Here is a 25,489-nt window from a genome sequence, read left to right on the forward strand (position 1 = left end):
CAGATCTGCAGCCTCCAGTCAAATCAGACTGTCTCTCTTTGTTAACAACAAAGAGAATGCACAACACATCCCAGTTCGCCATTTCCTGCAGTGGAGTTAAAGCCTAAAAGACATTTCATCACCACTTGCTCTTTGTGAAAACCCTTCTTGGTGGGTTTAAAAACACACTTTAATATTTTAAATGTTGATTTCTTTAAGGTACAGTAGCACTGCCCTGTTTAATTTAATGGAACCACAAAGGGCAATAATGTTCCTGAAAGTTAATTTTCCTTTTCAGTAAACACTAACACATGATGATATAGTTGTTAAGTATAATTTAATGATTCATGCAGCATGGTATGGTGTACAGGCTGAAATAAAACTCTTGTCTGAGCTGAGGTCATAGCTTGCAGCGTCAGCAATGATAAAAAACAAAAAAAACAAACAAAAAAACAAAGTCAAAAACATCTTTACATGGAGGGTGAAACATTGTTGAAGTATTGCTGGATGAGTAGAGTTACAGTCCACACAGTATTATTGGGATAAATGAGCAAACCTCTCCCCCGGGGTCCCGAGGCTCTGTGATCTATTAAGGCACTGTCGTCTCGGATGGTGAATCTCAGAGAGCAAGAGAATTTTTTTCCCCCTTTTTTTTTAAGGGGTGGTGGTGGTTGTGCTGACATCCTCTCTCAGTGCAATCCCTTGTCCTTCTAGGGATGGAAGAGAAAAACAGCACCAGAGGCTGACTTGGCTGTTCCTCTGAGCTCCGTCATAAATCCGACTGAACATTTCTGAACATCTGTTGTGGATGATTAGCTTCCATGGCTAGCAGAGTTTGACCGGAGGGAGTGAGAACCATTGTGTTGTGTGTCTAAACTCGACACTTTGCTGATTTAAGAATGAGGATTTTTTTTTGCATATTTATTTTCTTACTTTTTTTCCCCCCAGTGTGTACTAAATTATTTTTGATGTATTTTCCACAGAACATGCTGCTAGACATTTATTACATGGGCAGTGTCCCCTGAGAATACACTTATGCTGTATGCATCACGGTCACATTTAATTAACCTCTTAGTGTCTATGATAATGACAAGGGGAAATGAATTTAAAGGGCATGCAGAAGTTCCGTTTGAAGGCGGAATGAACGCATGAAGCCTCTTGCATCTGAGCCTTTTTACTTTATCATAAGCCTGCATAAGAGCTCACTTTAGGTCACATTCTTTGCCTAAAAGCCTGTCAATAGATAAGACCTAATGGATTCTTTAAGCTGCACGAATACATCACGTGTACTTACACCGCAAACCTTTTCTTCTTTTTTCTTTTTTTTTTTAATGTATTATTATTCATTCAGGTGCACAGCAAAATTGTTTCCCATTGGTCAAGGTTCAAAAGGTAAGGCCCCGCAGCCTCCTCCCCTTTCACTGAAATTTGACACTGGTGACATCACATGGTGGGTTTGGCTTCTCCAAGGCAGTCCCTGAACAGCCTCTCAGTGTGGGAACGAGCTTTGCCTGTAAAGGATCTCTCCCTAAGCCACATTGCTCTTTAGCCACAGCTGGAAACGTATCGCCGGAGAGCCTAAAGGACAGTTCCTCTCTGCTTTTTAATGAAACGCTGTCAATGGAATAACTGAAGAGGAACTGGAGACCACTTTTGCTCCCTTTCTCTCTTTCACATACTTTTTTTTTTTTTTTCTTTTTTTATAAGACATCGCGCAGGGATAATCTCTTGTGGATACTGCTGGATTTTCTTTTGCTAGGATTTGGATTGTCTCACTCTGGAATAAGTGCTCCACAATAAAAAAGGAATAAGAAAAGGATTTATTTTCTTATAAGTGGACCTAAGTGACATGCATTGGTAAGTATAAACTTTGACCACTCTTGAGCTCTTGAAGGAAACAAATCTGCACTGATGACACAAATACAGCACAGGTGCATTTTTTGAAACTGACCTGGCTCCCCTGATCTCTGATGCAACCCCTTTATCCCCCTTCCTAAAATCATAATCTCAGGACATGCCATTTAACAAATTGACTCTTATGATAGAAGTAACCAAATAAGTTGACGTGTTACACTTCAGTGGTCAGGTATTTTCTTGCTATTCTTTTGTCCCTTTTTGCCTTTGTCCTTGCTCACTCTTGCTTGTTAAGCCAAAACAATAGTTAACCTCGTCTTGGCTTAGCTCTATTGGCTGGCTCTCTGGCAAATTGCCCTGTCTGGTGCAAAACCCTCCCCTACTTATTCAGAGGACTTTGAATAGAAGGGCCATAGAATGTCCCCTAGCTACCGCTGCTAAGGTGAGGCACCCTGCCGTTCTACTGCGTTAGGCCTACACTGAGGCCAAACAACCTGTTTTTCCAGTTGTCTTTATCTCCCTGGGCAATCTGGAGGGTAAAGTTTCAGCGAAAAGAATTCCAGTCAGAAGGAGACACTGAAAGGCTTTGAAATCCCAGATAATTGTGGAGGAGAACTTTTGGAAGTCACAAATTATGAGCCCTAAAATGCTCAGGCATCTGCTTCCTCAAAGTATAGCATGTAATACATGCTCACAACTTTTTATCTTTTATGATGAAAACAGGGAAACACACGACTTAAAGCCTACAGTCTGACGCTGTGGCCGTTGGTCTCAAAAAAGAAGCAGCCCTAAATGTTTCCCTTCACTGTGATTATGTCTTAAATCCATTTTTAGAGCACAATAAAATGTTTATGTGTTTGTATCTGAAAGTTTTGGACAGAGAACTTTTCCTACATCTTGTTCTTGGTCACAATAAATTTAGCAGTTGTTGCAGTGTAGGTTTGTTACTCAGTTCAACTAAATGGTGTCAGTGGGAAAATGATCCCTTTTGCAACTTGTTCATCAAAGCTGTCATAAATGTCCAGAGAATGCTGTGTAGACAATGTGACTGTCTGGTTTAGTCTGGTCTTTGAAAGAGGCAGACTTCCCCACAGGTCCATGTCAGTCCACTGGTGTTTTCTCTGTTGGCTGTAACAAATCTGCACTTGCCCTATATCGATTTATTATTTATTCTTTCAGTATATTAGTGTTTTATTTAGTTTATTAAATGATTCAGCAGTACAATGTGACTCACTGAACAAGCTCACCCCTGACTTGACAGGCTAGATTAAAAAAAAAAAAAAAAACATGATGAAAATAAAATGACCTTGAGGCGAAACTCAAGATGGACTGCTACAATGTCTGTTCAGCTGCACAGTAGCATAAACAAACAAGACAAAAAAGTGTCGACCGTAGTCATTCCTTTAAACAAAACCAACCCTGGTGCTCATTGGTTGACCTGTGGGTCATCCTCCTTCACCTCCACCATGCTGTCTGTCGACCCTACATTCCATATTTACGACTGAGCCTCAGTCACTTTGTCACCGGAGATAACATTAAGTCATGTCCAGGATGTGACCTGAGGAATATATTTGCCTAAAGCCTGCTACATACTCTACAAAAACAGAGAAATTTGTTTTCCTGAGGTGGAAAGGACAAGAATGAAGTTAATTCTGGCCAGGATATTTTATATTTCTTGAGAAACTCAAATGCCGAAACTTCTGGGAGATCCTGTACTTTTCCGACATTAACCATGTACACATCGAATTCCTGACCAATCACACAATAGTTCTCAGACAGTGCACGAGGAAAAAAAACTCTGCCCTGAATGTTGTATTGAGAACAAGCAGCTTGAACTCCCAAACCTGGTCTGCAAAAACAAAATGACACAATCTGGGAGCGACAAGAAATTTGTCTGTTCTTGTGGAGTATGTAGCAGGATTTACTCTGCTGTTTTTCTGTTCTGTTTGGAGCCGTCACTCACTCAATCTCACTCCCCATTGGATTTCTCAAAAGTAATTATGGGCTGAGCATATAGATTTTTCCATAGAACTTGATTTCTCATCATTGGTGAATTGGGTGATGTGTAATGGCCTGTTAACGCATGATGGATTTGCTTAATCACTCTTGTCCCAGTTGGGACATGAAAGAGGTTGCTTACAATCACAGATCAATGTCTGAGAAGGCGATTGTGTCAGTGGAGCCAGACATTTGTATATGATGCATAGTGTACAATGACAAAAAAAAAAAAAAAAAACCTACAAGCTTGTGTTAATAAAGTATGAAGCTTTTGTTGTAGAAGCTGCCAAATAGCTTTGTTTATGATCCAGTCTCGGGAATTAAAAATGTCAGTGGTGGAAGATATTTCATTTGTTTGGTGTCAGGACTGTTTGCCTGACGGTGACAAGGTCAGGAGTAGCTGTTTTATGATGACAGACTGTAATTGTGAATCAACTGTTCTTTTAAAAAATAACATGTTTATGCAACTACAAGGGGTGAGTGTGCCAGATTCAGGTTCAGTTCAGCAATGTGTGGTGTCAATCAACAAACACCAGCAGTGTGATGTCTTAGCTGTGCTGATTGGCACTTTCTGGACTCCATTGTGACACTGCTTTTTTTTTTTTTTTTTTAAATAAGATGGTCGCTCATTCACTTTGACAGGTACAGAGGAAAACAAAGGTTTGGAAAAAACTGGCCTCTTTACCGTTTGAAATAATCAGTGTTTTGACAACAACTTTTTTTTTTTTTTTTTACCTCAGCTGCCCAGAACAGAGAGGTCTACAGTATGTTTTTGCTGTGCACAGGCATATCATATTCCAGTAAGCAGACAGGTTACAGTACATTTTTTCTTGCTAATTAGTGATGAGTGCTTTAAGAAGCCTTGAAGGCTCATCTTAGCAAGTGAATGGAGAAACAAGTGAACCACAGTGTTTTATATTCAGTCCATTCAGTCTTTATACAGTATGTAGTGCATTCTACTCTCCATTTTAAAACTATCAGGCTGTAATTTATGCTCAGTGTTAAAGGTCTGTTTTGTGTTCATGCCCTTGCACCTTCCATTTGAAACCTTGTGTTCAGCCATGGGTTTCTCAGTGGGAACAGAAATCTGCTTTGTCAAAGAGAGACATTTCCCTCCTCGCAAAAAACTCATTTCAATTCTATATCATCCCATTACACCTCCACATTGATTGAAACAGCCTCCATTTTCAGGGGCAGCTGCATGTTTTTGTACCCTGTGTGACAAGGCTAAGACCCGTGTATATGAAATGTGCAGTGATGCAGGTTGAATACATACAGGTGCTACCTCCATAAAGCAGGACATTTCTCAAAACTAAGAGGTTAAGATTGAGTGTTGCTTCTCCGTTACATGGGTACTGTTTTATCACAAAAAAAAAAACAAAAAACTGCACAATGCGCTGCCAAAACCTTATACGTGTATAAAGTTTTTTGTTTTTTTTTTTCTACAAGGAGATGAGGTCAGATTGCTTGTCAGCTACCATTAAAGGGAATTAAAGGTTGTGGCTTTACCTTGCTTTTGAGTATGATGGGATAACAGTGATGCTAAATTGCTTTAAAGCAAATAAAATTGGATGCAGGCTTGATTTATTTGATGCTCAGTCCTGGGAATACAGTCAAGTTGCTGATTTATCCCTTTGCCACAGCCATCTCTTGTGTTTGCTCAGCCTCCCAATTCCTTCAAATGCTTGACTTGGACCAGACACTTGACTTGATTACTTTATCAGCCCTCCTGTCACTTCCTCCAAAAGTTATAACTTCTTTTTCAATCGTCTACTGCTGCTGAATTGGTCTATTACTATCAGTAAGATGTCATTTAATGGAATAATAAGTCTTTGCAGTCGTAGTTCACCATGTGCAGACTCTGCAGAAGCATTGTTAGCACTAAGTATTAGTAGTTTTTCTTCACCCTTTGGTACATCCTCACACACAGGCAATGTGTCTTCTTCCTGCCAAATTCTGAGGTCCCTGGCTTGTTTTGGGAAGATGGATGGAGATTCATTTGGTTTCATTATCATGCCTGACTTATTTATAGCTTGGCTGCACAGGGCCTGTTGGTCCACCGTGGCCCTGTAAGGATGCTGGCGGCTGAGGCATTGATGAAACATTCCTGTGTCCGGGGGGTATTCTCTGAGGAGAGCTCTTGCTTGTTTAAGGGAGGGCAGAGGGTGACAATATAAGAACCATGGGCAAGGCTACTGAAATCTAATTCCACCGCTCCTGTCTGCCTGGGTGCAGCATTAGAAAGCCTTCTCCTATCAAACTCCAAGCACTCTGGCAGTAGATATTGGGCTGTGTAATTTTGCCACAGAACCCAAATACATGAGTAGAAAATATTAATAACAGTGGTAGTCGCTGCAGATGTCTTATGACATGCATTACCACAGCAAAACAGGGGACAAAAAGCAAAAGTCATTTGAAACACTTTCATATTTTATTTATACATACTGTGGATTTTGGAGTTCCACAGCACCAATCCCAAACCTTTATCTGGATCTCCTCCTTCAGCCTCAGCGATTACCGCTTCACAACCTCCGGAGCAGGGATGCTGTCTGCCTGGTAATTTGATGGCTAATCCCCTGCCTCTTCCCTACAAATCTCTTCCCTGATAAAGGGGTTGCTTCTACATTACTAAACATGGTAGACTTGGCTGCCCTGGCTGACAGGCAGACAAGGGAATGGGTTAAAGAAACGGGAAATCAAGGGATAACCAGTTACCTCTTTGAAATTCACAGCTGTGGCTTGAAAATGAGGTTAATGCGCAAATATTTTGAAGTGTAATACTATTGATGGCCACTATATGCTGCCTGCAACAAGTCTTAATTTTGTAAATCATTGTTCTATTATGATTTAAGGGCTAGCAGACAGCTTGGACCTCTCGTGTGAGTTATGTTGACAGCTGTGAATGTGATGTGTCTTTAACGTTACTTAATTACAATATCCAGTCTGTTAGCATAACTTAGCTACCTGATGGTAGCATTAATTCAAAATTAGCAGCTACTCAGAAGTACTGAAGCATAGAGGGGAAATTCCAGGGCTTTTTTTTTTTTTTTTTTTTTTTTTTTTTTGACAGGGACCATTTTCAGGCCACTGACTGGAAATATTATCAGTAAAATATGAAAATACAGTGTTTGCAAACTTATTTCATTAGATAATGATGGAAAAACAGCTCTGTTGCTTGGCAGTTTTGTTGCAATGGAAGAATTTATTGAATTTCAGTTCTTACTAATCTGTATCCTTTGCTAACATCATGGTTAGCAATGTGGCTGGTGTTTTCAGTCATTTAACTCCCTATATGATCACTTTTAGCTTTAAATTGCAAAGATGAAGGCTAAAATGACAGACTTAGTACTCCACAAACAAATATGTAATATCTCAGAGGCTAGATCTTTTTTCTTCATGCAGTCTGTTTATTGCAACTTTCCACCAATCTGGAGACAGCAATGCTGTAACTTTGCATCTATTGCTTCATTTCATAATTAATGTAAAGCACATTTTTGTACCCATTGGTGAGTGCTTGAAAAAAAATCTATGTATCTCATGCATTTCATCTAGTGATTTTAATGGTTTGATGGTGAGCTGCAAGTGTCTCAGGAGTATTTAGCTTTACAGAGACAGTTACCATACCGTCCATCATTAATGCACATTCATTAGCTCTCTGACCCGAATATGTTATCCTAATGATCACAGCAGTACTGCTGTGGCTAGACACGATGGCTCACTTAAAAGGATTTCACTTCCTTAGATCTTACTTGACAGGCTTACACTTGGCTGCATGGCCTGACTACATGACCAGGCCTCGCTGGATTGCAGGCTGCAGACTCATAAGATTTTTATTAGTAAATGTTGGTCCATGCCCCTGACAAGATGTCCGTTTCATAGATGGTTGTTCACCACCTATGATGGTGTATCCAAGAAGAATCAGGAAAACACTAAAGCCATGGAATCAGAACTGACAGCTTGTGTGCTATATATGCACAGCCAAGTTTAACTGGATCTGGCAAGATGGCATTTAACCAGTCCATTGAGTGACTTCCTCTTTATGACTTCAGCACTGGCTCTGATGGCTTTTCATTTGCTGACCTGACAGAGGCACTTTGGGCGTCAGGATGGATCTGGGGTGGTGAGTGACAGGTCCTGTCCCTGCTTGTCTTACAATAAGTGCAAAGGCCTGGTGGTCACTCCATTCGTTTTTAGAGTCTTAGATGCCATGTCAGGAGGAATTTGGGGAGATCTCCATTTTCAGTGCATCACAGACCAGTCAAACACTTCAACTATACCAGTGGATTACAGAGTGACGGTTTGCATGTTAGCACTTTTTTCCCCAAACTTTCCAAAACCTGCAAATTCAAGCTCCTCACTCCTGCCTCTATCCACATAACACTCTCTCAACATGTATTGCTGTCGAAGTGTTAAGTGATGATCTTAAGGCTTCTTTATTTAGTCTTGAAGTGACCTAATTTTTATGTCTGAGGGATTTATGTGTTGTAGTGTTTACTTTCTGAAGATTACATCAGTGTCATCTTCGCTAATTAGTGATGCTTCTATTTGATAGAACACTTGATATAACTGGCAGTGTAATCGGGTGAAAAGCTCTTGTCTGGATTTTTGTTTTAAGACTTAAGGAATTTCTCTAACTGGATATGTCTAAGAGATCTGTGTGTGTTGTGTGTGTATGCCTTGTTAGGCAAGCTACAGAACAGTGACTCTACACTGGTAGGTAATTGATAGTCTGGAGGCTGTCTCAGCTGCAGGTAAATCCTATCTGCAGCTGTACTGGGGGGCAGGAGAGAGTATATAAATAAGTCTTCCAAGGACTGAGGATTTCAGAATAACTAGGTGGATGGTGTTGGGGAGGAGGATGAGGGGAGAAGATAGCATTGCTGGAAGATAGGGTAGTGGTAGATATGTTTAATATGGTGAGGTTTTCTCTCACAGACAGTTAAACGTCCTCAAAAAGGTCACATTTTTCTTCAGAAAATGGCTCCCCAGAACAGCGGATATACCCCACTGTTGTTCTTTGTCGATTGTCTGCCTAGTGCGCATCACTAACTGCAGGTCCTTAGTTATTGCTTTTTCTCCCTTTAAAACACTTCCACCAGATTGACAGTAAAATGCTATGCTACGTTTTGCCTGGGGGGAGAGTGCTTTAGAGAGAAGGTATGAAGGAATGGGGCACGAGAGAGATTGGTCCCACTGAGAAATTCATAGGTAGTAATGAGGGCGTCAGTAGAGTGCAGGTCGTCGTGTTGTGGCTCCGGCCTGTCAGTATAATGGACCTTGGTAGTCAGCCGGCAATCGATTGTACCGCTCACAGCCTTGTCGGCCTGTTGTTCTTCACTCTTCCTGTCTGTCATCCTGCCACCCAGAGATGGAGGACGAAGCAGAATCTTTTCTCAGACGACAGCTAAAGAGTGTCCAGATACTTTCTCATTAGATGAAAGGTAGCCTAAGGTGAGACGCAGAAGAAAACTGATTGGTCTCCACATTTCTGGCCAAAATAATTTGAAGAGAAAGCGAATTTAAGATGAGCCACAGAAAACTGCTTATGTTATTTAGCATATCACTATTCTGACCTGTGATTTTTTTTTTTTTTTTTCTTGATGTCACCAAAAGTGTTGTCATAATGAAAATTCCATCATACTGATAATTATCATGATGAATGTGTGCATGATTTCTTTATAGTATGAGGATGATTTTTTTTTGATTCGGAGTGAAAGTTAAAGAAAGCAGATATTTGTTGTTTTAAACGCTACTTTATGGTCAGAACAGCATTTTCTGCTGTAGAACAATAAAACTAGAACAAGTTGGTGTTTGCTTGATAATATAGCTGTGGGAATCACACACTACAGAGAACTACAGAGTTACTTTCACAATATGGAACAATATCATAATATTACTATGTAGTGATTCTGTGATACTTGATACATGACAAATCAAGACTAAAGAAATGATACCGCTAAGAAAAAACAGAAATTGAATATTCACCACATTGTTGTGTCAGTCTCATGAAATTTAACAACTGAAAAGAAATAACTTACAAGAAACATGCATTGAGTCATAGCATGGTACCCCTTCCACAGTGAGTGCATTTTCCACGTCCATTTGGACATTTTTCTAATAAATAGTGGTTCTGGTTGGTCTAATCATCAGGGAGTCTGATTATCATGCATGCATGGTTTTAGAACAATATGTTTTGTTTGTTTGATATGATATATATACCGCATCCATTGTACAATACGCTCTGTACACAATTGTTTACATACATATTGTATGCAGTATAAATGATAAACTACATATATTGTGCCACAGATACGATATATTGTATGAATTATATCATACAGTAGGTGTAATGTATATATGACATGCAATATACAGTGTATATTGTACAATACATATGCCATATTGTGTATTGCATCATATTATTTGTTCCAAGTCATTTGACATTGAATAACCTCAGTTGTAAATGTGTTACTAGAATTAAAGTGAATTAGTTTTCTGTTAACCAGTCCTTTATTAGTAACTCCTATTGCTATTTGAAGTACTTTATACTATATATTGTTCCCATATTCTTTCCTATGTACAGATTCACAAAGTAAAAGGGGATCTTTGTAATTTATTGCCCTATAGATAGTTTCAGTGATAGTTTTATAGGCATACTGTACTTGTTTAATGAACATGAGTAAAATTGAGTCGCTGCTCCTCTGGCCCTTTATCAACTGGCCTCTACTATTCCTCACTCATCTCTTTTACATTTTAAATCCTCAGCCCTCCGGAGAGCAATGGGGATATATGGTTCCATCTGCTCCTACAGACTGCCTCATGGCTCAGACAGAAAGGAGAAAAAAAAGCAAAGATAGTGAGGGAGAGATGGTCAGGGAGAGAGCAGGGGAACAGGGCGCAGAGAAACCCAGACTGACAGAAAGATAGAACAGCTTATTAGAACCTGCCTCTATTCACTAGGTAGCCGGGCTGAGAGGACAGCCGTCTGGAGTCGAAGGCAGGCGAGGATGAGGATTAGGACCTTGGGGGTCCTCCTTTTCCTCATTTGCAACAACAGTTATCCCATGTTTAATCTGTTTGGTCTTAAATCTTTCAGGTAGAGCAGGAATACCCAGGAATATCCTAGCATAACAAATCTTTGTGTGTGTTTTTTTAGAATTCATCCAAACACATTCCTCATCAGCAGGGCCTCCTTTCTAAATAGAGACTTATACTTTGTCTCACTCACCATCAGGCACAGGCTTTTAGTTTCCCAACACAAATGCTTGGTTACAGGCTTTTCTCAGCCCTCTCTGAGTTCGTCTAACCCTTCCCTGTGTCAACACTGGGTTTGTTCCTCTGTACCTTGGACCTCAGGAGATTATTTTCCCTGTGTCTTTTTACATGCTCTGTTGTTAGGTGAAATCCACACACAATCCACACTTTTTACCTCTGGCTTTAGACAAACAAGCCTTTAACCAACCAATATAATGTACAAAATCTTCTGGGTTGTGACGTGAATGAAGGCTGATGTGGTTTGTCTTCACCTTTATATTCAGCACTTGCATGTTTTAATGGTATATTGTTGCCAACAACATAGTAGTTTCAAGCAGATTTGCATAAGCAAGAGATAAGGAACTGTTTCTGAGCATGCAGTTTGACACGTAGAGTTCATCCCCACAGTGCCCACAAGCAATTAAATGCTTTATTTGACCCAATGCCAATAGTAGCAGTCTGGATAAATCTTCTATGATTTGTGCCAGTTGGAGTGGGCAAAATCTAATTAAAGTAAAAAAAAAATAAAATGTGAAATGAGACTTGAGAAACTTTATGGACAGAATGAAGTAACAATGTTTTTAATACTATTTTACAGCAGTTTTTTGTAACGTAGTGTACCTTGTAACAAAGGTGTGTCAGCAGACAAGTTTGCCTTTCTGTTTTGTATTTTTAGGGCCTTTTGTGATATTCCTTTAATTTCCTCTTGGAGAATCAGGAGATCTCTCACCTTGCTGTATTACCAATGTTGCACATAATACAAAGAACAAAATCACCATTGCACTTTGTTCCTGACTATAAAAACACAATAAATATTGTTCCCGTCTGGCTATTTTTGTTCCAGACATCATAGCAACGTGCTGGAAAATGGGTGAAAAATAGCGACAGATAGACCTGGGTGTTGCGTTTCCATCTGGAGTCGATAAATACCCATGAATACTGCAGAGTCATTTGACCAGGGGATGGATACTGATAGTTTTTTTTTTTTTTTTTTTTTTTTTTTTTAACCAATTGCACTGCTTTCACACCAAAGACAAATGTTGGATATTAGTTGATGTTTTATGCTGAGGGAGATAATTGTAAGATGAGAAACTGGGCATTTGATAAAAATGATGAAATCTATATATTCAATTGATGTGATGCAAATTAAAATGCTACTTCAAAGGCCCAGTCTGTATGGTATAAGGAACAGAAGTGGTGCATCAGAGTCTGAGAGTATACTGTTCATTAGGGTGGTCGATAATGATATGTTGAAGACACTTTTTCTTGATATGGATAGGCCTAGGTCAAACGGCATATCACTTAGAAGAATTATTTACACCACTTGCAATTCTATGTAGGTAGATTCTTTTGCATCTCAGAAGGCTACCTGGAACACTGGCATGTAAATACTTTTCAACTATTGCATTTTAGTGTCATTTATAAACACGCTGCTTTGTCTTCCTGGGACAGGGACTTCATGGTGCATTGAAGTACACCTTGTATACCCTGAAATGAGCTTTGGCAAAACATGTGGTCAGACTTCATGGTACATATGTTATAAATTCACGACTATATGCTTGAGTAGGCACAAACATTGTTAGAAACATAGACTGCATACAATTAGTGGATGGAGGAACCATGATGTTGTGCTTTGGTTGTTGAACTGCCATTTTTAAACCTTTTTAGAGCTGGAAATGATGTTTGGACAGAGGGGACAGAGGTACTGGAGTACAAGGGGTCATGTGTGAGGGGTGAGGACTTAGATAATGCAAAATGCTAACTTACTGACTCAAAACATGACCAAGTAGTGCACGATAAAGTAAATTTATGCCTCTTATTAGTGTAACTTTATACATTAAAACAAAACAAAAAGTTTAACTTAAACAGATCTTTCAACCATAGGTCAGTATGGCAGAAATCAAGGCCTCTGTTCGGCTAGAAATCTAATGGAGGAAATCTTTGAAGATGGACCACCAGGACATATTTTTGAGGATCCAAATGCTATGGAATGTACATGGAAATGAGTCCTGGGGGAAAAAAACACTTAATATTTGACTAAAAATTTTTAGACAGCAATTTATTGTAAGTCTATGGGAGGCAGGGATGTCTGATATCAGTCTGTCCTTGTCCATTACTTAAGTAAATAGGGCTGTATCTGTCATTAAGAAAAAGCAGCTTCATGTTAAAATGCTATGTTAAGTTCTTTCTTAAATCTTTAGGCTTCATCAGGATACACTTATAACTGGCAGTGTTACAAAAATGCTGTTATCATTTATTGCCCATGTATTGCTCAACTCTAGTACTGTGTGAAATAGACCAACATGTTGGCCTCTGGAGGTGTCCATGCTGACCAAAGAGCTTCCCTCCCAAACCGTTACAGTCACTAATCTGGCCCGACACCAAGCTGATTTACAATACCCCCCCTTACCCTAAGCATCAACTGACTAGAGGTAATTGATTTAGAACAGTAGAGACACCTGCTGAATAGTATGGAGCACCCCCCCCCCCCATACCCCACTCCTTAAGCTGGATTTATAGTCGTGCGGACGTCACGCGTCACTACCTACACCGTCACTTTGGACAGACCCGCGTTGGCCCGCACTGCCTTTACGTGCACCTCTTTCAGATTGTGACTATGGGGCATGGCAACGCAGAGACACCCCCTCCTGGTTGGCCACTTTATGATCATGTGACGCCAGGACTGTACAGCAACAAATGTTGTGGAGTTCTGCTGTATATTACTTCATTTGTTTTTGTTCATTACTTGTTCTTGTCTGTTACTTTTTGCCCCTGAAAAGCCTGTGTGGTTATGCTCATGAATAAACCCACATAATTTAACACAATTGTACCTTTATTTGATTAGTATAATCAATAATTATTAGATTTTGGTATTCCCCGTCGGTTAACCTATTTTTGTTCAGCGGTCACACGGCCCATCTCCTACGTTGCCTCCTTCTTCATCGCTTATGCTGTAATACTTTTAAAAGAACAATGATATCTTCGTTGACTTCTACGAGCTCACGAAGACACTGCTCCATGTCGGCCGCTATTGTTGCTGTTCTAAAACAGGAAATGTCTGCCAGAAGATATTGAAATCATGGAAAGAACTCTGCCCTGTGGAGTTTCATCTTTATAACCAGCCGATACCAGCACTACTGCCACCTTCTGATTTGGAGGGGAAACTACAACACTGTCTCAAAACGACACCACTACAGCACGCTCGAGTACGAGAGCACATAATGCTATTGTCAGATATGACGTACCTACATGATGCAGACCTACATGCAACCATAAATCCAGCTTTATGCTCTTAAAGACAACCAAATATTCTCCCCTCGGTGGCGTTTCTTGAAAATCAACACACTATAAACCCAACACAAAGGTTTCTTCCTATTGTGAGAAAACTTGCTAATGCAGCATGTTTTTACACTTAGTCCTGCATTCTCTGTACTGTCTTCTCATGTATAATATTTCTCCCATGCTTAATTCCTCTAATATTTCTGCCCTTTGTGTTAGCTAAAAAAACTTCTATCAGTGGAATGAGCCAGGCTCTGAACAACTGCCTCTGTTTGGCCAGCTATTGATCTATGGAGCCGTGTATTTGCCAGTCTTTCTGCTCACATGCCTTCACTCTGTTTGTCTTTTACTGGCGGAGACGAGGCTGTCTGCCCAGGGGGTGGTGGAGGTAGGAAGAGGGGGGCTGAAGTCCTCTTGGTGGCGTGAGCAAGGAGGGGGGAGAGTCAGTGCCTTCTGTGCTGCCTGCCTGCCTAGTTATTTTATGATACCATCTGTCCGCAAGTAAACCGTCAAGTGGTGACGTCTCAGCTCATCTTTCCTACCCGACTGTGTGAATTTCCTTTTGATATATACACACATCTGCTGTTGAGTATGTGTCTCAGTTTATATTGCTAATTTAATGTTTGGCCATATCATAGAATCACACTTAATTATGCAGTAATTCATTTATAGAACAGCATGAAGTTTAAACAAACACAAATATTAAAACTTTTACATCTTTTAAAACTAGGGCAAGGCTGTTGACTGAGTACAATTACAGGTTGGCCTAATTCTAACAATGGCTTTATTTATTCTACCACTTTTCAAAACAAAGATAACACAGTGAGTCAAGATAAAAGACAAAGGACTGATCAGTAAGAAACAGATAAATAAAAAAGAATTTATCAGCAGTGAAAGAGTCATTGGAATAAGTTGCATGATAATATTCATAATATGTCAACAAATGGGTGGAAATGAAAAATATGAAGGAAGAAAACAGGCTTAAAAATATCAGGTTTTCATGTAAAGTTGATCTGTTTTCACTTTAATCTGAGGTGTATTTTGTGAATCTGAATGCTAAAGTACTGGTCCCATGCTAGAGGACAAATATGAGTCCAGTTCCCCCCTCCTGACAGTTGCAGGGTGTTTCTGATTTGATGACTGTCCGACAGAATCTGTAGTCTGAGAGGTTTACAGACATAATCTTAATTCTACCAAGTGGATCAGACTCCTTGTAGCAGTAGCTCGCAGTGGCCCCATTTGATTTGTAGTGGATGTGACATTATTTTTTTTTTTTTTTTTGCTTTTTCCCTCTCTATTTTACTGTAGCTTCTTTCCATTGGGTGTCTTTTTAACATTGAGTAGCAATAATAGTTGAAAATTCATTTACTGGTCTTTATGATTAAAGCGATTAATAAGTGCTGCTGCTGTCGAATGAAGGAATAAATGAAACTGAAAAGAAAATGTGACAAATTTCCAACCTAAGTCTAGCTCACGAGGCAAACTATGTTATGCTGATGCAATACTTGTTTAAACATTAGTGTGACTAGCTGATTATGCCTGATTGTTTTGCTCTAAAGTCATGTTAATTCTAACGAGTTTCTGTGAGAACCAATGCCCCTCAAATCACTGTGCTAAGTTTAGTACAAATAAAAAGTGAGTTGTGTTCCAACGTGACTGAATCGTCCAATATATGCTCCAAATATTTCGATTAAAATAGTACAAATCCATTAAATCAGGGATGACATGGTGGTTCAGTGGCTAGCACTGAAGGTCCTTTGCATGGGTTCTCTCCAGGTACTCCGACTTCCTGCTACCATCCAAAGACATGCACTTAATAGGTTAATCTAAATTACCCATAGTTGTGAATGTGTGTGAGTGGTTGGTTGTTCATCTCTATATGTCAGCCTTGCAATGAACTGGCGATACGTGCAGGGTGTACACCGCCTTCACCCATATCATAGCTGGGATAGGCTCCAGCAACCCCGCTACCATCTTGAAGATAAAGCGTTGAATGAATTTTAAAAATCTGTCACTGATGTCTGTATCCTTGCATATTTTGTTAAAAGACCAAAAAGCCCACTAGTTTGCTCTGGTCATTACCAAGAGAATTTTAGCACACTTGATTGCTCTAGGTATAGGCTATACTACATTGCTTTTATTTGATGAATGCCTGTTTTACATTGAGCCAGCTCTTTGATTTATTACGGGCCCTTTGCCCAGCACTTTGTAGTGCAAGCCATTTTCTCCTCGCACTGCAGCTCGACAACGCCAATAATCACTCTCCAATAAATTCAAATGGAAGTGGCACTCTGCTATGTCTCTTCTACTCGGTGTAATACATATCAGTGTAATACACATCACCTTTCATTCTCAGATTGATTTGCAGCTGAAAAGATTGGTAGCCCCCCTAGAGGTGATTGTAAATCCCTACTTCACTGGCAATTTATGGAGGTGCCTGAGTTTGTTAAATGTTCACTCAACCTGACTAAATGTCAATCGACGTTGTATCATATGGGTGAAAATGATATGCAGGGGTCTTTGCGTTCTATTAAGAAATAAGTCAGTGTCAGGATGTTGACAGAGGCCCTGAGGGGCATCCAAACCTAATGCGTCACAGGTTGCATCACAATGAGTCATGGAAACTTTCTGATGTTGTAAATGTCTATATCGATGAATCATTTTAAATTATAAACCATGTGACTCATCTACACAGACACTTTGGTCATGTGATCTATTATTGTGATTGCACATCATCATAAATGTTGCTCCGTACTTTCTGTTCCTCAAGCTGAGGAAGGATACTTGGTGGTAAAGTGTTAACAATTAACTCAACAGACTCAGCTTGTAAACAGAAGTGCGGTAAAACTCAATAGGTCACAGGACATTACTCTTTGTTAGGTGAATTTCAGTGCGTAGCCTTGTCCCAGCCCTGTAAAGAAGACATGCACCATCAAGTCTGTAGGTACAGCAAGGCTTTCAGAGTTGGAGGCAAAAACCTAATTTGGTTACTTTACACTTTCATTTTACAATGCAGGGCTCAGCGGCTTGCAGTCTATTCTCTTGGGGTCTTGCAGTATGTTCAGTGCTGAGGTCCAAAAGGAAAAAAAAAAAAAAGATTGCAGACTTGCAAGGGGTGAGCCTTCTAGGGCATGGAAAACTAATCAGGGGCCAAAAGCACGGCTGTCGAAATTCAGCTTGTAACTGTGTTTATGGAGCCGTTGCAGACCTGCGCCAACACAAACCTCTCCGGTCTGGGTTTATCACCTCCAGAGTTGGCCATGATTAGCTCCCCCCTCCACGCACGCACACACACGCACGCACGCACGCACGCACACACACACACACACACACACACACACACTCTGTTAGCCATATATCTCAGCTGTCTCACCATCCCTGTTGCTCAGATGACCCATTGAATGGAGACAGTGAAAGAGAAAGAGCTCAAGTAGGAGGGATGGGATGGATGGAGAGCCGAGATGCTACCTGTAGTTAGTTGTAATAGTAGTGTTTACTCGCTCTCTCTCCACACACAGCTGTGGCTTGCATTGTCTGCTCGGAGACGACTGTATGGGTGGCCCGTCACTTCTTTGCCACACATGTGCACACATATATCCGTGTGGGTGGGGGGTGATAACGTGAATGACAAGCACCTGATGTGGGTGGCAGATGAGCAAACAGGATAGGTGTGTATTTCTTCTCATATTCCCCTCCCACTGAAAGCGCCTTTGTCTTTCACAGTTCACCATTTGAGATGTTCACTTCCCATTGTTCCCATGTTAATTACCTCACTAAACCTCTTAAGCCTACTTTACAGGGTATGGTATATGAGCAGTATATGTCACGCTCTGCATTAGTGACAACTCCCCAGACTCTAGACTCCAAACCTGTTTTCCTGAATGGCTTTACTTAAGTGAGGAGACTCTGTGCTCTCATAACTAACTGGCCAGTCTATTAAGAGTTATTGGAGTGTCCGGTCTAATTTATTCACTTGGTGTCTGTGAGTCTTCTCTACCTAAACCACACATGTAATATTGACAAATTAGACTCCATTCTCCTGCAACTAAAGCTGATTTTAGTGGTTGTTATGGGCCTATCACATACATATCAGTATCTATAACACATGTTTTCTGCTATTGGATGATTTGAAAACTTCAGATGCTCATTTTCTTCATTGTCCCCTTAGGGAAATTTGGCTTGAGCTGTAGTGCTGCATTGGCAGAAGTACAGCAACATAATACAAATACAATAGAATATGATGCAGCCAGACAGTACAATGCTACTTCAGGACAGGGTGAACAAAGAAATAGGTGAAGTAAGTGAAGTTTGTTGTCCAGAGGGGTTGCTTTCTAAACAAAGTTGCATTTGTCAAGGGTTTTCCTTAAAAATATTTAGAAAATCTTGTCAGAAATTGTATTTAGAATATTAGAATTACATCCATAACATCAACAGCATCTCATTTGTGAAATTAGCATGCTAGATCCCATTTGCCATCAAAATATTTGCAATGTTATGAATCCACCCCTTGAACTGAGACTGTGATAACCATATTTTAGGGATCATTGCACAAAAATGTATGTTTAAACCTATATTTTGGCTTATATATCAGTTCTGGAAATGTTTACTCCCTAAGAATATCAGCAAACATCCAATGGTAGTTGTGCTTTAACTGCAACAATATAATAATAATATCCTGGTTCTCAACCCCTGGAACACTTCTCATATATTATATTTAGTTGGTCTCAAATGTTTTTGCTTATTCCCATACTAACTATCCCAAAAAAGGTGGGCTGTGTTTCATAAAATAAAGCTTCACTTTATGAAACACAGCCTCCCCTTTGTTTCTTCAATAGGCATTGGTTTAATAAATGTGACATTGTGATGCGGCCCCCAACTGTCTGTAATATGTCTACACAGGGCACATGTTATGTATCAATGCCCATTGAATCAGCCAAGTACATTGAAAATGTGCACAGTGGGCACAAGGCACAACAAACCCCGCCCCTTGCACATATTGTGACATATTTTGGCATCGATCCAGATGATGTCATTATGTCTATGCATGTGCTGATGTCAGCATATCAATTGCTTCTATATATGTGCCAAGTTTGAAGTAAATTGATACAAAACTGATGTTTTTATAGACGTGAAATTTCGGCCAGTATCAGTAAATGGGAGAAGAAAAAAGATTTTAAAAATTCATAAAAAATTCTAACTGACCTACTCTTCCCAAAATGTAATGACATCTATTCTGGGTCACTGGCAATCTATAACCCCGATTTGGTATGAATTCAACCAATAGTTTTGCTGCTAAAGTGTCAACAAACCAACAAACAAACAAACAAACAAACAAACAAAATTAACCAAAAACAATACCCCTTCCCTCCCCTTGGGGTGTGGGGCAAAAATCAATGAAACCAATAATCAACCCTAGCTTGTACTAACCGTGTGCTGCTAACATTAGCTCCATCATGATTGCCTGCAAAATGAAAGCCTTGTGGAAGAAAATAGCAGGGTTGTGATTAAATTTGGACTTAACTGTGTTTGCTTGGTTGACGTAATTTCACTGTTTACACTTTAAATAATATATGCACATTGCTTTATGTTGTCATACCGGGTCTTGAAGCATTAGATTAGTCATTCCCTGCAGGTTGAAATTGTATTAATTAAGATTGCACAATGGAGAACTGTAAGACAATTAAACTCCTGAATGCATCCTGATGAATTATGATGATTATTAAATGGGATTTCTGGTGAAATAATCTGGATGATCGTTGTAGCCATAATTATGCAGTGCTTACTCTTCCATTGTCCCGCTCAGCTTTCTGTCTTGATCACACTCGCAGACACTCACACAAATAAAGATGACATCACTACCAAGACAGAGGGATTCACACTAAAGGCCAAACGTCCACCCTCTCTCTGCTCTCCCACATCGTCTTCCTGTGTTTGTGTCGCGCCACATGCTTGCTCAGTTATGGTTCACATTGCGCCATTTTCACATCGGTGCCTCGTCCTGCCACAAAATACTATAGTCATTGTTTCCGTTGTATTAGCGTGCAGCTGGGAGGCACCAAGCTGCATAGGGAGAAATAATAGCTAAATAAATAAAGAATAAAGTCTCGCTCTAGGAATTTGTCTCATTGAAGATGAAAAGCATCTGCCTCTTCCTGGCATCTGCTGTGAAAGATATCCCTCCACCGCCAAGGGTGTGGAGCACGGCGAGTAGCCAACTCTATCAGCCTCACTCACTCCGTCTATCCACCGACATGAACCAATGCAACGCTGGCGTACACAAAAATGAGTGTCAAAACAAATGTCTCAGCCAGCAAACTTGATGGGAGTTAGACTCATTTTGTGTATCCAAGTTGGGTTAAATAAACTGGCATAAAAATGGGGCCTAAATTTTTATGACACTGCGTTGACCTCAGCAGTACTCTTATCGTATCGTGTGCTGGGGAGATGGTAGTACAGACAGAGACAGGATGAGACTGAATAAACTGGTTAAGAGAGCCGGCTCTGTCTTAGACTGCCCGCTGGACTCCATCGAGGAGGTGGTGGAGAGAAGGATGTTGGCTAAACTGACCTCCATCATGGACAACCCCTCCCACCCCCTGTATCCCACTGTAGAGGCCCCGAGTAGCTCCTTCACCACCAGACTTTTACATCCCCGTTCACATTTCTGTGTACATTTGACTAAGTATGAATGTGTGTGTGTATGGGGGGGGGGGTTGTTTTATTTTTTCTTTGGACTTGTTTAATATATTTTAAGTTGCAATAAAAAGAATAATAAAAAAAGACTTTTACATCCCCAGTGTAAGACGTAGCGATACCACAGGTTATTCCTCCCCACAGACATCAGACTATACTACAGTTCTCAGTAAACCCCCCCCCCCCCCCCCCCCAATATCACACCATATGCGTGTGCAACCACACTGTATATATGTAAATAATATTTAATTTTAACTCTAATTCTATATTTATATAAATATTATATAAATACTATATAAATACCAAATTGCTTATTTTTCTCTTTATATCTCATTTTTCACTCATTTGTCTTATCTTATCGTATCTTATCTTAAATGTTTTTAAATACCTCTTAATATCCACCAAGTCACTGTAAACCCATGAGGAGTGAGGATTAGGGGGGTGATACAGAAAGTAGGAGACATTCCCTTTAAAATGAAGTCTTATGGAAGCATTTTAGCCTTGTCTTCTGTTTAAAAGCTTTAACTTTTTTTAATTATAAGTTTGGGTTAAGGGTTGTATTTGACAAATGTTTAAACTGTTGTAGCAAACACAGAAACAATAAGATGTTCCATTTGAAATAAAGTCCAAAACTTATTACATTTTGGCTTTATGCTTCTTTTGTTATAAATTTAAGCAAAAGTTACTGGTACAGATACATTTGGGCCATGTTTCGACTGAGGCACTGTCTGTTGTGTTGTAATTCCATACTAAACACAGAGAAGATGTGTTATTTCCAGAGACGTCTAATACAAGCGTATTGAGTGTATACTTCGTCTATTAAACCGAACTCCAACCCTCACCTCCAACAGCTTCCATTTAAAGGGTGGATTAATTTAGTGTAGACTGAAGGTGTAATCTTTGACACCTTTAGTATTCAATTTGTGTGTGTGTTCTCTCCTGCCTTAAACCAACAATGAGCTTCATACCCAGTTGGAGGCCTGAGGTCTGAAATAATTTTTAACAGTCCTCACGAGTATTTCACAGAAATCTACACGCAGGCAGGAATATAATACAGCTTGATATGATCACAGCTTGACGACAAATGAAGGTGTCTGCACGCTGTGTTTTGAAATTCCCTTTTATGCGAGGCACGTTACATCTGAAATTGGCTTAGTGTAGACGTGGAAGCCCAGAGGCACATTCTTGTTAAGTGACATAGAGAAATGAAGAGTTAGCCGTCAGTGATACCTGTCTGCAGCCGAGCCCAGGTGAGGCACCAGCGCTATGACTCACGCTCACATCGTTTTACTCACCCAGGCCTGTCTTGTTGTTCTGCCCAGTGACGTGTTGAAAAGTCGTTAAAACAAGCGAAGAAAAGGCAAGTCTTGAAATTTTGCTTTGCTAAGACTTCTGCTGAATTTGCAGTGTTTTTCTTGGTCTTGGTTCACAAAGAGGGTGGTCCAAAAAGGTGCCTGATGTGTGGAGTTTTTCTTTTGCTTAGATTTTTTTGAACTATTTCCACACATGGAAATAGAGACGTGAGTAATGGGCTGCTCCACACCTCTGTAGGCTTAAGAATGGAAGGCCCCCCCCCACAAGATACTAGAGGCATTGTATTCCTGACACTCTAACTTATTTAACGGCGCTGAATAGACTAAAGCTGAGTGGCCACCCAGCAAGACGCAAGATATTCCACGCTGTGAGTGTCTCTCTTTCTCTTTTCACAAATATCAGTTTTGTTCATTCACTGATACAAACCACTGAGAACTGACAAGCTGAGAAAGTTTTCAATTCCAGCAGCCATCTTGTACAAGCTTTGTACAAAATCATTGTCTTGAGCCCTTGAAGTCAAAAGTAGGCTTACTTTAAAACTCCTCAAACTTTTCTCATTTCAGTTTTTTTTTTCCTGAAGTTCTCTACAGATACTGCTTTAATTCCATCAAAATAGAGATATCTGTCCTTACCATATTGTGGCCTGCTGTACAGCGTTGCGATTACTCATCAGAGATGGCCACGGGCACAAGTGTAACGATAAGAAATTTAGTTAGCGCAATTCATGGGTATACTCTGTTACTGTGTTTATAATAGCATTAGACATTACAACTGCAGACCATCGCAAGCTTAAGGTCACATATCAGAAATGTATCGGCTGGTTTAGTCATTTCCTAAACAAAATCTAATTTCTGAAAAGACAACAATCAGTTTACGTTGGGGGTTGGCCTTTGTTTTTATGCTTCCATGTCCTTAGAAAACAGAATTTTATTCCTTTGTACTATTAGTTTACTTCTTTTAAATGGCAAATAAGATGGTTTGTCTGTTTTTTATGTTCTTATGAGAGATAAGCTTCAGATTTTTCTGTGTACTGTTAGAATAACCCAGTAAGACATGTTGGATTTATACTATTAGAGCCCATGTTTTGATTAAGATACACGTAAGATTAGAAAAATTAAGTATTCCTCCCTTAAACAGAACATATGATACATATGCTTGTACTTAATGGGCTAGCGGTCTACATACTTTTTACATATTGGCCGATGGCTCAGTCAAAAACTAGTCGTATCCTAATTTTTACACACAAAGTATACTTTTCTAAGCTAAAAAGCAAACTAGTATTACCTAATTAGTAGAGCAACAGTATATGTGAAGGTTAATGTGGATGTTTTTTCATCAAACAAAGTAAAATTCTGGTACAAGATTAGTACCTATATACAGTACAGTTCACTCTACAAATAAAATAAGAAAATATGTAAACCAGTGGTGTACTTGGGAAGCTTACTACTCCTACACAAATATATGTTCATGAAACTAAAAGGAGGTATTAAAATAATTCATTTATAAACATGGGATTGGAGCAGAATAATAGTAGACTTCAACTTAACTCATAAAGACCCAGTGTGGTTTTTACGGCAGCTCCCAAATGATTTCTCCTCTCTATTTTAAACTTTCTTTAAATAATTTATCACTGTTTATAATAACATTATACTCTGTTTTGTTATTTTTTTTTTTTAGTGTAAATCAGGTATTTTCCTACATTTAATTTACTGATCATGTAGATGTTGATAAAAGCTCAAATTAAAGTTGAGGGTTATTATATCAGAAAGACAGAAAACTGAAGAAAAAGCGACTTTTTCATCAAAATATTTCTTTAACTGAAAATAAAACAGGTGTCTCCATCCACTGTCCTTGATCAAACTCAATGGGTTTTACTTGTGAATCAATGTTGTAGAAGATGACAGTGTTTCCATGTTCACTGTGGAGCTCCTGAACATCCAAATGGGTTATATCGGATGAGCATGAAAAGATAACAAACTGCGTTTTACATCAGTTATTTACATGTATTGATAGGATTGACAGAGATTAAACATTTTATTTCAGTCTATGCTTTTGGTTGCCGGCAGCTGTTTGGGTCTTTATGGGTTAAATAGTCTTAAAGCATATACTTGTATACTAACTATTACTATAACTACTAACTATACTATTCTTAGTTGAACTACCAGACTGTGCTTGTACTAACATTGATACTTGGTTTTTGTAAAGTCTGTTTATCTTACGGGGGGGAAATCTCTGCACAGTGTTACGTATTTCTGGTTAATTTGTCTGTCACCTGATGCAGCTCTACTGATTAAACGCGTCACCTCCAGGGCCTGTTGTGTTGTTAACTGTTTATGTATGCATACATGGTGTCACTCTGTGAGATCATGGCACTTTGGGTAATTTGACCCCATCTGGAAGACTCAGTTTCAATTTCCTAATGGAGACCATTAAGAGGGTAGGGGTCCTTGGGGAGTGATGTTTTGACACTCCTCTGGGTTTTTAACTTATCCTCCATTGTGAGCTGATCCTGAGTCCTGGCCTGGCCTTTGTTCTTCTTTTTATCCTCAGAAATCCTTTCAGTGACACTGTGCCTCATTTGTTTCCCAACTCATCTACTGATGTAGTTTGCGTGTCTTAGCCAGGCTTCACCATTTTTCCCTGCTCTGACCAGGATTTTGTCCTGGGTATAGGATATCTTCTTGATCACGACCAAACATCTCAACTGTTGCCGTTGTTTTCTTACAAATAAACAAAAATCCTGTCCCCTTTAGCTTTGCTCTGTGACTTGGCTTTGATATTTCTGCTTTACCGTGTTGTTATGCTCCTTCAAATATGCAAATCTACAGTGAGGTTGAATACTAATGTTTCTGTGCTCCTGTTCTCCATGTGTTTGCTCTCCCAGGTGTTAGTCTTTGATCCTGTCAGAGTGGGACGTGTCTAGCAGGGGACTGAGGAGGAGGCAGTGCCAACCTGGAACATGGTGCCTAATATTCACCTGATAGTGCCCCTCGTGCCCAGAGGGGCGTTGCGGTTCCTGCTTCTTCTCAGCTGCGTGGTGTTCTTCTCTCTAGCAGACAGTAAGTAACACCTCAAACTTTTTTTTTTTTCTTCAACCTGCAATCTCTTAATACATCAG

The 25,489-nt window shown here is 39.7% G+C and overlaps 1 protein-coding gene across 1 annotated transcript in view; it reads left to right on the forward strand.

Moving 5' to 3' along the window:
- Nucleotides 1–25,489, forward strand: part of LOC115436593 (receptor-type tyrosine-protein phosphatase F-like) — a 256,047-nt gene that overhangs the window by 62,772 nt on the left and 167,786 nt on the right. The window contains 1 exon segment of the mRNA XM_030159483.1: nt 25,256–25,430. Coding sequence (XP_030015343.1) covers nt 25,331–25,430 — 100 coding nt within the window. The 5' untranslated portion in view covers nt 25,256–25,330.

This window comes from Sphaeramia orbicularis, chromosome 17 (assembly GCF_902148855.1).
Source record: "Sphaeramia orbicularis chromosome 17, fSphaOr1.1, whole genome shotgun sequence".
NCBI classification, from domain to species: Eukaryota; Metazoa; Chordata; class Actinopteri; order Kurtiformes; family Apogonidae; genus Sphaeramia; species Sphaeramia orbicularis.